General features: G+C 30.7%; 1 protein-coding gene across 1 annotated transcript in view; it reads right to left on the bottom strand.

Moving 5' to 3' along the window:
- LOC129222773 (nose resistant to fluoxetine protein 6-like) overlaps positions 1-14,036 on the bottom strand; it is a 63,535-nt gene that overhangs the window by 24,715 nt on the left and 24,784 nt on the right. Inside the window, exons 8-11 of the mRNA XM_054857308.1 lie at positions 11,043-11,135; positions 8,538-8,700; positions 7,962-8,041; positions 1,576-1,716 (exon numbers count right to left, since the gene is read on the bottom strand). Of these exons, the coding sequence (XP_054713283.1) occupies positions 1,576-1,716; positions 7,962-8,041; positions 8,538-8,700; positions 11,043-11,135 (477 nt within the window). The remainder of the gene's footprint in view (positions 1-1,575; positions 1,717-7,961; positions 8,042-8,537; positions 8,701-11,042; positions 11,136-14,036) is intronic.

The raw sequence follows: 14,036 nt of genomic DNA, 5'->3' as shown, positions 1-14,036 counted from the left end.
AGGGGACCCGGGCCTCCTCTGTCCTTTCCCACGAGCCACCACTGACAGACAGACACACATTTCCATATATTAACACCTTGTTTTCAACACTTTACCCTTCAATATTTATTGAAGATTAAGTATTGAGCTTTTTTAAGCAATATTTTTATAATGCATAGAGTCTCTTCCTTTGAATCTCTCTCTCTCTCTCTTTTTGCCTCATTTTTTTGGCAGAAGTAGGTTAAAAACATGGGCGGATTTATGGGGGGTCAGAGGGGGGAAATGCCCCCCCCCCCAGTTTTGGGAGGACTTTATGTAGTAACAACACATCTTCCAAAAATTTAAAAAAAAAGAAAAAAGAAAAATCATTATTTTTTCATTTCTGAATAGTTTAGAAGAGCATGGGTGGATTTATAGGGGGGGAGCAAAGGGGACAATGTCCCCCAGTTTTGGCAAGAGTTTATATAATAACAACTTATCTTCCAAAATCTTATAACAAAAAAAAAAAAATCATGATTTTTTCTTTTTTGAATAGGAAATTAAAGTTTATTTTTTCTTTTAAACTTAAAAAAGCCGTTTCTTACTAAGTTTGAACAATACTGTACAAGTGTATAATCTACTACTCAATTTCAGAGACTGGAAAGAGCAAATTATTGATAGGTTCTAAAATCCCTGAAAAGAATTGGCACAGTATAGCCTACAAGGGCTCTTGAGCCAAAAACCCAATCTAACCAACCAAACCTTGAAAATAATTAGACAAGTCTTTGAAACTCCTAAGCAAAGTGTGCTTCAATTTTATTTCTTATCAAGTGTATAAATTAAGAATTGTTCAAATGGGTAGTATGTTACTCTCTTGATACCTATTCTCTAAATCTGTGCACCATTTCTTTTAAAGTAGTGACTTGCATCACAAAGCACTTTTAAAGGGTAAAACTTAAAAAAAAAATTATTTGCCTATTATTTCCAATTAACCCTTATAAGACTTCAAAATGCAGAATTTTATATCCATTTTAGATAATTTCCTCTGGGGGAGTAACCCCCGGGCACCCTAAAACTGGAGATATTCTATATCCCACTTAAGAGGGAGCAATGCGTTACTCTCTTAATACCAGCCCCCTCTCTTTTAAGGTCAATTTAAAAAGGACAGCATGTTTACACACAGTAATGAAAACGACACATAAAAAAGTAAAGAATGGCCTTATGCATCACAGAAAACAGACAAAAACATGGGAGGGGGAGAGGGCAATTAAAAATGTTGCTCCAAAGAAAAAAATCCTGCCCCCCCCCCCCCAGGAACTCAGTCCTAAATCTGCCTATGGTTAAAAAACATAAATTCTTGAAAAGAATGGGAGGGGGGGGGGGGGGGAATAGCAACGCTTGAAAACATTTGAAAATAAAAATAATAGTAGATTTTAAAAAATTAAAGGAAATTTGGGTAGAAATATAAAACGTTTCAAATGACATATACTAGTTCATGATAAGAGGTTTTAGGAAGGAGCTATCTAAATACTGTATATTTTTTGAAGAGATACACCAACAGTATTTAACACTTATATTTTAGAACATCTAAAATCAATATAAGCATTAAAATCTTACTTTTCCATAGCTGATTGAAAATCAGTTGCTTGTGTATTAAGAACTCCTGCATACAAATCATAGTGGTACGTAACATAAAAGTTGGCACATACAGAACCAAATAAAAATACTCCAAGTAGAGAAAATCCTATTTTTGGCCATCTGCAAAAGAAAAAAAAAGATAACTTTATCAGTAAGTATTTTGATACATCTGCACTACTGCAAATCATTGAATTATGAGTAAGGTGGAATGACTGCTGCTGATTCCATCTTTTGTTAAAGACGTGGTCCAGTTTTGAAACAGGTTCTTGGAAGACTTTGAGGGGTGGCAGCAGTCTAGACGGCAAAATATAGCGTCTCTCGTATAGGAGCCATTCAAAACGTTTGCTGATTTCCTCCGAATTAGTTTATAATTAAGATGCTAGTTTAGTATTTATCACAGGAAGTTTTGCCTGATCCATTTTCAAACCAGAAAATTTTAACTAACAATTTAAACATAGCTGTAAAAAATAGCTCACAAATACATCCTACATGAAGGTTTGAAATTTGCTTATCCTATTACTGAAGAAATTGGGCGTGAGCTTCTCTACAAATCCCAAATGATTTAAGAAATTATTGAAATTTACATAAATATAAGATAGCACTCATATGCTAAAAACTTAAAAATTCACAAATGCCATAAAAATACCGAAACAGTGTCAAAAATCGAATAAGATGATATTATTCAAAAATTGTTAATTATATATAGTCCGGATGTGCCCATAAGCAAATTTCAAGCCTTCTTTTATAATAATAAAGGGCTGCCAATACCAGCTTATTTTTTTCTCTACTTTTAGTATACATGATTAATTGTAACAGGAAAAAAAAACCTCCTACTGTAATCCTCCCTTGACTTTTTTATGCTCGAAATGACGAAAACAGCAAATTTTAAACCACGGTTTGACTTAAAAACAGCTAAGTAGACTGAATAAATAACTAATTAAATGCCATATAAACAAATTTCATTGAAATGTGATTTTTTATTTCATGATTATTTAATTCATGATATTACATGAAACAAATTATAATTTTACAAAGCAAATAGCTTTGAATTTTTACTAACTATGTTTACAAAACAGAATTTTTGACTAAACTATTTTTTTCAAAGGCTTTTATATTTTCTACGCCTAAGAAAATCAAGACGGTTTTTGTTTCGTTTTAAAAGGTAACATAAACGCTTCTTGCCCTAGTGTTTTCAGATTTTTATCACCTAACCACAAGCCGTTTTTGGGAAGTGAAAAAGCCCATTTTTCATTTTTTCTTAAGTTTAAGCATTCATTAAGGTTAAGTAATTCTTCATGAAGAACTACTAGAATCAGCCTGTTTTATTATTTTTTTTTCTGGGCTTCTAATATGCATAATTATATTCATTCATGATTTTATTCACTTAAATACTTTTTCTCATATATTAATTAATTAATGTATTCATTTACTCGTTTATTGTTTCCTTTTCTTTTTATTTATTCATTTATTCTTTTACCAACTGAAACATTTGATATCAAAATTATCTGTAATAATCGAATAAAAAGTACTTTTTTTTTGAAAAAAACGAATAATGTAATCATTTGTAAAGTTTGAAGGAATAAAAAAAAACTGCAAAAAAAAAAGTGTCATCAAAAGCTGGGGTGAGGCTATTGTAACATAAACTTAGAACATGATCCTTTAACATTTCATTCATTTTTACAAACTTTAAATTATTTGTTTTGTAAACTTTCATACTACATGTTATAGTAACTACATGTTATGTTGTATGCCGAAAAATAAATTTTTTTTGCTAACAAATGATTTTATCATAGTTTTTTGTTGAAGGTACGATTTAAAAAATCATTTTGAAGAATATTTTTTGCGCCGATTAATCGGCAGTACTTAGTCGTTATAAATAGTCTGCAAATTGGGCGATTGATCAGCTTATCCCTAATGCATGGTCCATCCTGACTTCTCTGATATATCTTCACTCTACGGAGTCCCAATTTAGTGTCCAGATTAATTTTAAAATGTTGTGAAATTTTAAGTGAAATCTTTTGAATGTCGAATAAATTTTTGTAATCTATCTTTTGTGTTAAAAATTATTTTGTGGAAACAGAAAATTCCCTAATATTGTTCTTGATACACTGAGATAGATGGATTTAAAAATTTTCTATTGTGATTACCACTATTCATTATTTGTTTCCCTTATTGTTAAAGTATACAAGTTCAATTTCACAATTACAGAGTGTGGTACACGTTTTTTTTTAAATTTTTTACAACAGTGCATAAAATGCATGAAACATTATTTACCCACTCTAAATATATTGAAAAATTTTAGAAAAAGATCATACCTTTTGATAAAAATGAGGAATGCTTTTTGTGCGAACTTATTTTAAGTTTATTTATCAAGCCGAACAGAATGAAAATTTTTTGACATTGTAAATAATTTGCCTTGTAATAGTTTAATCAGTTTTACAAAACTCTTTCGGTAATATTTTCTCTCGATTCTTTCTTTTAAAGATTCTGAATTGTTCAGTCCGTTTTTTTTCTCTTACAAACTTATTTTGTAATTATGTACTTAAATATCTTCTTAAAACAAAAAATTAAAAGTTTAATATTGTTCCTCCCTTTTCATTGTTTTTTTAAGGTGTTTAAATAATGATTCAAAAGGAAAAAAAATTGGCTAAATCGGTTTATTAAACAAATATTTTGTGATGAAATCAAGATGCATTTTTGTGCGAACCTAAAAGGGATATTATTTTAAATACTGGAGTTGTCCCATATTAATAAACTCCTTAGTATCTTGAGTGAAGCAGATTCCCCTAACTGGATTGTCTTGCCCTCTAGACCCCTGTCAAACGGTGAGGAGGAATGAGAGCTTTTTTCGGACCTTGTTTTCTCCCTCAGCAGTCATTAAACCTTACTTATAGTTCAATGGTGCAAATAAAGCTAATTGAAAACGTTTCAAAAGGCATATACAAGACAAGTTTGTAGTAAGAGGGTGTTCAGTACAATCATAGATGCCAAATGATTTAAATAGGATTACAAGCTCAACTTTTGATGTGAATTAACAGAATTTTTAGATTCAACTTTAGATTTTTTGAATGTAGTGAATACGGCTAAGATAGCATGCAGTGGATGAGCATGATTGCATGCAAGGAATTGACAGAGCATGATTATTTACAAAAACAGCTCTACTTAATGGGAGAGGCGAAGGATCCTCTTTGCCCACCACAGGATACCCGAGAGAAAATGGATAAAAGTAAAACCACCTTAAAGCAATGCTCTCAATAAAGGTCACAACGTTACACAAGGGTTCTCTGCACCTAATGTGGTTCAGCCAGATTGATAGGACTGTGAAGACAGCTCTGTTTTTTGATTCAGATCAGGAGCCAAGCAATACCTGATCCAGTATCCCTAGTGGTACTGATTTGGAATGGAAACTAGGAGGACTTTGTGATCATGTGCACCAGTCTACATTAGGGGACACTGACAGTCTTCAACTGGCAGGAATTGAACCTGCAGCTTTCCTGTTACACAAGTCCAAAGCCTTACCAATCAGGCTACCATTGCCTCCCATACTCAACCCAATATAGTTCTAAGTCAGGTTTCCCTAACTTAGAACTATATTGAGTTGGATGGGTGCTGATGGCCACCAATGCATATGCAACTCATGACTAAATCTGTGATATAATTAAAACAAACAATTAAAAATTTAAGCAATAATATCAGAATATTTTCCCATTTTTTAATATGTTATTTATGGAAATTTTGAAGCATTTTATTCTTTAAAAAATTGGCATTAAAATTAGTGATGGATAATGACAAAAATTTTCATAATTTAGATTTTAGTGCCAAAAATGTGCCTTAATTTTAATTCTTAATATTTGAACTATAAAAATTCAATTAAGAGAGACTGGATGTGTTCTACATTTTGCTTTAATTTCTCATGAACATAATGATCATGTAGTAAAGTTTCAACCAAGTAAAGCATGATCAAACTCTTTTTCAATATATAAAGAGATATCTTAATGATTTGCGAAAGTCTCGATTAACACAAACACTTGGACTTTAAAAGATGTTTGACTTTGCAAATTAAAAGTTGTATACAAATGCCATACCTCAAACCATGACAAAATGACAAAGTAGTCTTATACAAAAAAGAAAGTAATTAACCGCCAAGAATTCACTTCATTTCTAAATAACTATTTAGAAAACATACCTAACTGTACTTATGTACAGTTAGGTATGTTTTCTAAATAGTACTGTAACTGTACTAGAACAATGTACTTATTACAAACAAGTACAGAAATAAAGCACATTTAAAATCACAAAACATATTGTCGTCTCAGAGCAACAGTAAGACATCTAATCCCAAGAATAACAGTAAGATATCCTGCTGTTGCTCTGAGGCGACAATATAATACATTACAAAATTTCAGTAAGGAAAGAATTTTATTTACAAATAGAAAATCACAAAAAGAAGACATCATAAGTTCAATCATAATAGTGGTAAATAACTAAATTTTTTTTTTAATATTTTAAAATTATTCTAACATAGCAAAACAGGGTACAGTACAGGGCAAAAAATCTGCCGCACTAAAAATTGATTTTATTTATTTATTGTGTTAGCATTAGAAGATAAATACTAGTATTTTTAGAAAAACAAAAGTTGTGTTACTGAACAAAAAACTCATTGAATGAATATTTTGCTTAATTTATTTACACAAATGAGACTTTTTTCACATATATGTGCACTTAATTGCAGAATTTTAAATTTTGGCTTTTAATCTTTATTAATAATAAAGCTGAAAGTCTGTATGTCTGGATCTCAGGATATCTGGATCTTTGTTTGTTACCTGCATAGTGCCTAGATCGTTTGGCGGATTTTCATCAAATTTGGCACAAAATTAGTAATAGCATAGGGGTGCGAACTTTGAAGCGATTTTTCGAAAACTCGATTTTGTTCTTTTTTTACTCCTATTTTAAGAACATTTTATCGAGCAAATTATCATAACATGGACAAACAAATTACCATAACATGGAGTAGCAAATCACCATAACGTAAATGAGTAAATTACAATATGCCGCCATGGGCGAGCAAGTGAACAGAACAAATTGGCAAGAAATTCATCATCCAATATTTGTAAATAAACATGCAAAATAAATGACCTTTTAATTTTCTAATACGGGCAAAGCCGTGAGGGCTCCACTAGTTATGAAATATTTGAATTTTAGGAACTATTATGCACCAAACATTACCAACTTTGTACAGAAAAAATTTGTACCAAATTTTTTTTAGGAAGTTGATACTTCATATTATGACACATAATGGCTCTTATTTTTGAATGCATTAAAATTGAAAGCCAAAGTTTAACATTCTGGGAATAAAGTGCAAATATATGTGTAAAAATGTGACACCCATGCAAATGGATTGATCAATTTGTAGTTATTGTTGCCACCTGGTTCAAGGGGAATTATATTTCCATCGGTGGACAGTATATAATTGTTGACTGCATTGATGAGTTGTTGGTGAAAAACAAAACAATTTATTTCCAGTAAAGGCATTCAAAACAATAGGATACTTAATTGGGAGCTAGAGCGATATGGCTGCTTTCGCTAACATTTGCAAAGTATCTCCCAAAGGGTGGTGTTTTCACACCCCTCTCTGCAAAAGGCGATTTAGGGTTACTTGGCAAAGTCAAAAGCCAAGACCCCAAGCGTTGCATTTCATCGCTTGGGGGGAGGGGTCACATGTGTTATAATTTGCAAAAAAAAAAAAAAAAAAATCAAATAAGAGTAATCTGAAGTTTTGAAACAGATTACAATTTATCAAATGCACTGAAAATTTCAGAAATATTTTCTCAGTCTTTATTACATTGCTTCATGGTCATTGTTCAATGGTATTCAGTTTACAATGGTTCAAACTGAATACCATTCTTCAATGGTATTCAGTTTCTAAATATTAAAATGAAATATGGTATGGTTCATTTTAATATTTAAAAACTTTTGAAGTGCATTAATGTTATTTAGAGAGATTGCTGTTATGTGTTTTGTTTGCATTTGTTAAAAATATTGATTGTTATTTTACGTCCCCAAACTTTATTAAATTCTAAAACCTGCACAACCTCAAATCATTTGAATTCATGAATAATCCCTGATTAATAATTGTTATAAATAATACCCAATATGAAAAGATTTACTGAATTTTTGGTGTGCCCTATAAACTGAGTGCTGTACATTCTGTTTCATGTTTTAATTTGAATAATGTTACCTAAACACTTATATTTCACTATGTTCAAATCTTGAAAATAACTTTAGAATATATGCCAACTATAAAAATTAAATTGAGCATACTTCATTCAAAAAAGAAAGGGGGGAAAAACATCCCTAAAGCTTACCTCCATAATGTTATTAAAAATAGAGGGCTAATAACAAAGAACTGCATGTCATTGGCCAAATACCATGACCATCCCATGCACTGTAAAATAAATATTAACATCATTAAAGCAAACAGCTTTCAGAAATAAAATTTTTAGTTTAGAGGAAAAACTCAATAAGTGCATTTCAAATCAATTTTGAGGTGTTAGCACATTTGGATTAATTAGCAGGTGATTAACACAAAATTACAATAATGCAGGCTTAAAACAAAACTTGAATATAACAATATATATATATATATATATATATATATATATATATATATATATATATATATATATATATATATATCAACAAAAAATCACCCATAATTTTTTTTAATAACTATTTTTTACATTTTTTTCTCATTTTCAGAGATTAATCAAAGTGCACTTAGAGAGTTTTTTACCTCTAAACTGACTAAATTATCCTTAGTTTAACTAGTAAGTGTATTTACACAAATAATAATAGAAAAAAGATCAATTTTGAAATAAAACTTTTTACACTCAAAAAAAAAAAAAAAAAATGCAGGAATGAATCAGGAAATAGGATCTTACTTGATGTGTTACACTGAAAAAGTTATTTATGTACAGCAAATTTGTCCACCAATAATCCTTGCACATGGGATCAACAGAATAATCTGGCCAGTTAGCACCTGATCCCAAGTAAAGAAACAAAGTGCTTGAAATTCCAAGAAGAATCATATACATAGGTGTCAACCTAAGAAATAAATTTAAAGATTTGAACACACAAAATTTTATTTCAAAATATTGGAAAAGTAGTATTAAAAGAAATTTTTAAAAATATAATAAATATTTTCATGGCATTTAACAATGTTTTTAGCATGAAAGTATTTTTATGCAAAAGACCACACCACGATGAAAAAACAATATTACTAGAATGTAATACTACTACATACAATACTTACTAGAATACAATATTACTAAATGTACTAATGGCAACAGTACTTTTCATCGGACCAAAATAATATTTAATTTACCATGGAATAAACTCAAACACATACAGCAGAGCCTCGCTTATCCGGATCAAATTTGTAGCTTTGTAAAATAAAAAAAAGAAATATGTTCGCATAGATAATTCCAAATTATGATAGCAAGAACGTAACTATAATTACGTAACAAATATTCACTTTTAATTTTGATTAAAATACACAGCTCCTGCGTAGACAGTGCAGTAAATTTTGGTAATCTAACAAACAGTTCTGCAGCTGACCTGTAATGATGAAGTGTTGGATTGACTGTGCTTTAATCAAACAACACATGTGTTTGAACCACAAGACAGTACCGATTCTTTGTTGAGAAATAATGTGAATATTGTTTTGATTTTTTAAAAATGTCTTTTATACAATTCTACGTAATTTTGAAACAAAATATGGTTTTTGTCATGATGAACAAGTAAGTATTTATTTAAGAACTTGTTTTGCTTATTATCGATATTTTCAATCATACAGATTGCTTTTGGTCCCAGTTAGTCCAGATGAACAAGGTTGTAATATGTTAAAAATCATTTATAAATATAGTCATAATTATTACGAAATATTATAACGTATAAAGTTGCAGCTAATCAAAAAGGAAAAGCATCAAAATTGTATTTTGCCATTAAAAGTAAACAATTTAAAAAGTTGAAAACTATTTGAAAAATTGGGACAAAATTTCAAAAATAACATCAACCAAAAAAAATATATAAATAAGAGAATTGATATTACAAAACTCGACATTTCCATATTTAAAATTTGAATTGTTAATTTATTTTTATCTTTAACAACATAAAAATCTCTTTTTTTTTTCCTTGGAAGTGTCAGCTTAAAAACAATGATGCAAATTTTTAGTCCTAGATAGGTGTCCTGTGCTTTGTTACTGTATGTAAAGGAAGGCCTTACTCAAGCAGAAAGAAGGCTGCATAATAAATAATAATAAATGTGTAAGTTTATACCTTAAATATAAAATATTACCGTGTTACGCCCCATTATCCGGCATGCCTCAAAATTCAGGCGTCACCGGATTTTCAATAACACTTGCCTGGTCTTTTCCGGCATGCCAGAAAAATCACGGTTACGAAAAAAACTATAAAAAATATATGTTCAGTTTAAAAATGAATAAAGTTCTATAATATCTTAGTCGCATTAAAAAACAGTTAATTTTGTAAAAATATTTACTAACAGTGTCATTTGTTATTTTAACAAGAAAAATATTGTTTAATAACGAATAATTTCATAAAAATTAAATTAAAAACTAAGTAAGCAAGTTACTGCCTTTAAACCACTGCTGAAGAATTTATCATAGCTATTCAATAAGTAAAAATTAAACGTACCTTTTTAAAAGGAACCTTAAACAATTTATTTAAAAAATTATGAACAAATTATAGAAATGATGATTGCTTCTGAAATGATTACTTTATTGGTATATAATTAAATCCATTAATAATGACTTACCATAAATAACAAGCACATATTAAATGCAATACACATTTTTTTTTGGAAAGAAGGTCTCTTTCCAGATTTATTTATTTTTTTCCTTTTAGGGGTTTGGGGTTTGCTTTCTGATTTGAACTGAGTTTTGTTTTGTTGCAAAAGAAAGCTCAAACTATCTGGCATGCCGCAAAATTTTAATTTCTTGGCATGCTGGTCAAAATTGCTGTTTTCTGGCATGGCGGATAATGCGGGGCAAGTTTAATTCTCATTAATCTGAGCTGTTTTTAAAAACAAATAACTGTACATGAAAAAAGTAATTAATGAAAATGAAAGGAAAAACTCCTCAGCGCTGCAAAGTAACATTTTTAGGCTCAAGATAAACATTACATCCATCATCTTAGTTTGTTTTTATAATTTGTAGTTCCATATATTTTTGCAAAACCATTTTTACACATTGTCATATTAATGTGTCTCAAAACTAATTAGTTGTTAAAGAATATGCAAATTGAATATTTCCACTGATAAAGGCATTTTAAGATATTTATTGCACAATAAATATCACATGAAGAGACTTAAAGCAGAACCAGCTTTTAAAAAATTATTTAAAAAATAGTAAAATGATTTTACTTACCTTAAATACCGATGCAGATAAAAATACACCCAAGAAATTTTCCCTTCATTTTTAGAGTTCTCTTTGATAAAGAGGTATGTAAGCAAAAATCCACTAAAGGAAATAAACAAGAAATAAATGCATAAAAAATATAAAATAGACAGTTTATATAAATTTGAACTCTCTGTAAAATGACAACTATAGATCAATAGAGATCAATATAGATATCGTAATTACATTCCATAGCTAGAAGTATAGAAACTAAGACTGTTAAAGCTCTTCTCATATTTATTAAAAATTTTCTCCCCTACCCAAAGGTATCAAACTTTTTTTTAAAAGAGAAACAATTTAGATAAATGATTTTTTAAAGCATTCCAAAATAAATAAGAAACTGTCCTTTATTTATTTAAGTTTTATTTACTCTATTTCATTTTATTTTTTCTCCATACTTGAGATTTTTAAAGGAATGGATCTATAGAATAGTTCAAGTCCAGGATTTTCCCCTGATATACTTTTCAATTTGTCTGATACCGAAAATATTTTCAGAAAATTTCATAACTGTTTTGCGACACAGCCCATAGGGTGGTCCAACATACCATAAACATGTAAATGGGACACCCAGGGCCGTCGCTAGCTAAAATATCTGGGGGGGGGAGGGTGTTGACAATTGGCGGCCCTCGTCGATTATTTAAAGAGGTCTATTGCCCCCCTTCCCCCAGGTACTAGAAAATTAATGTTTTTTCATATAACTGGGTGTGGTTTTCGTTGTTTTCCGATAAAATTTGCATTGAGTATGCACTCTTTGTCCCCAACTCCTGGAAAAATTTAAACTGATGGGCTATGCGGCCCCAAACAGCTCTACTGTTTTCAAGTATATGCAAAAAAATTTCAACTGAAATGAAGAACTGTTTGCACAGATATCATATAAATGCAAGAAGTTCACAAATTAGTTTGTTAAAATCTTACCCTTTGGCGTTTTGTCCTGAGTATATCCTAGACTATTCAACATTGACAATCATGAGGCAGCATCTTTTTTTATTTCTTTTTATTTTAATATTTCATACTTTTTATCAATCTCAAGTTCAACTAACTTTCTTTTTGAAGCCATTTTATGTAAAACTTTTACAAAGAGCAACAAGCTGGACTCTCCTAGTTCATAAAATGCAGTTGAAAATGAAAATGTCCTATTTCTTCATCCATCCCTTGCGCCTGAAATAAGTAACTTTTCCTTTCAGCACAATCCAGTGTTGTCACAAAATATTGCAACTGGAAGAAAATACTTAGTACTTTTTCTTCAGACACCTGTTTTCTGTTTTCATTGAACAGAGAGTACAAAAGGCAATCTCAAATAGAACAAAAGAAAAACAAGTTCGGAGAATAAAGAGCAGCATAACCTTTATGCTGCTGTTTTATTTAGTTGGTAAAATGCTGGTCAACAGCATCAAAATTATTCTTGGAAAGCTTTAAAAAATTAATAATAATAAAATAAAATAATTTGCTTGTTTAAACAAATAAACCAAGTGGTCAGCTTACAAAGGGTTTTTTACAATACTCCAAACCAAATTTGGTGTACATTAGTGGTCAAGATAGACAAGTGGTCAAGATAAAGAGGTGGTCAAGTTACAGAGGTTTTCCTTCATTATATAAGATAGGTCCAATTCCGTTCCCGACAAAAGCAGTCAACATAGGCAGGTGGTCAACTTACAGAAGTGGTCAACTTTACAGGATTTACTAAACACTCAAAGACTAATTTAATTATTTTCAAGGACTCTCATGTAGATAAATTTATTTAAAGCACTTTCCAGTCTAATTGTTTTACCAAGTTGTTCTAAACTTGTAAGAAACTTTCAGTTTTTGTTTTTTTAAAAACTGTAGATTTCTTATTCCAAGATATTTACTGTTATAAATCAGCGTGGAATCCACTAGCGGCAAGGCCCTGTGCGGCTGCCCAGACTGCACGAACCTGGAGCCACTCCTATCCATTAATTACCAGCTGAATACATCTTATTTCAATACAGAGCAAACTTCTGCCAGAACAGTCTCTAACAGCCAAAATGTCTTGCAGGAACAGTCACAAGTGATCGAATTTTAATGGATAGGGCAGCTTTTTTTCACTGAGATGAACTGAGCTCGAACTCGGGCATGGGTCATGGCAATAGTTTACTACTTCTCTTGTGATATATGACAAATCTAAGGCTTTGTGCTGAAAGGTAGGTACAGTAGGGATTTTTTGGAGAAAAAGTACTATCTCGTGAAATTTTCTCTAAATATGATTTTTTTTTAAATTGAAAATTTAGATCGTAAAAGTGTTACATTTTCCACCAGAAAAGTAAAAAAGAAAAAAGCTAAGCACTTCATTATTCGCCACCCACTGCCTGCATATACTGTTGCAGGATGTGTTTTTAATTTTTAAACAGTATAGAAACTGCCCTAGGAAATATCTGGAGAGGTGACGCGGGTTTGCCTGCAAGAGGGACATAGGTTAAAAAGTTAGATCTTCCAGCCTTAAATACAAGACCACCGAGATCCAACGGCCCCTTGCCAGCCCCCCTCCCCCCATAAAACTTACTACTGTTACTCCAAACCCCTCCCCCCCCCTCTAAGGGCCAGCTCCTTTGTTTTCGACTAGGCTGGCATGGCTTTTGTCAGCCTTGCTTAAATATCAAAAATTTTTAGCTCATTTAAAGCAATGATTCTTAGAAATAGCTAAATAAAACATTAATAAAATAATAGTTTAAAAAACTAATTTACACGCTCTTGTACGAGAATGAACTAAAAAGTAAAAAAGAATCTTTAAATGTAAAGTACATTCAACACCCACAGTGCTACAGCTAAGTATAAATTAGCTTAAAACAATGGGAATAAAAAAATCAACAAAACAATCAACTTTAATATAAAAAAGTATGGGGTGCTCTCCATTTACATTTTTGCAAGGATTCTGAAAAAATGATAATGTCTAAGCTTGCAATGAGAAATCTAAGACATCTGCACCTCAAACGATTTATGTGATATGAT

The sequence above is a fragment of the Uloborus diversus genome, chromosome 5 (genome assembly GCF_026930045.1).
Source record: "Uloborus diversus isolate 005 chromosome 5, Udiv.v.3.1, whole genome shotgun sequence".
NCBI lineage: Eukaryota > Metazoa > Arthropoda > Arachnida > Araneae > Uloboridae > Uloborus > Uloborus diversus.
Note: the sequence above shows the minus strand (reverse complement) of the source record. Positions and strands in the feature narration are given on the sequence as shown.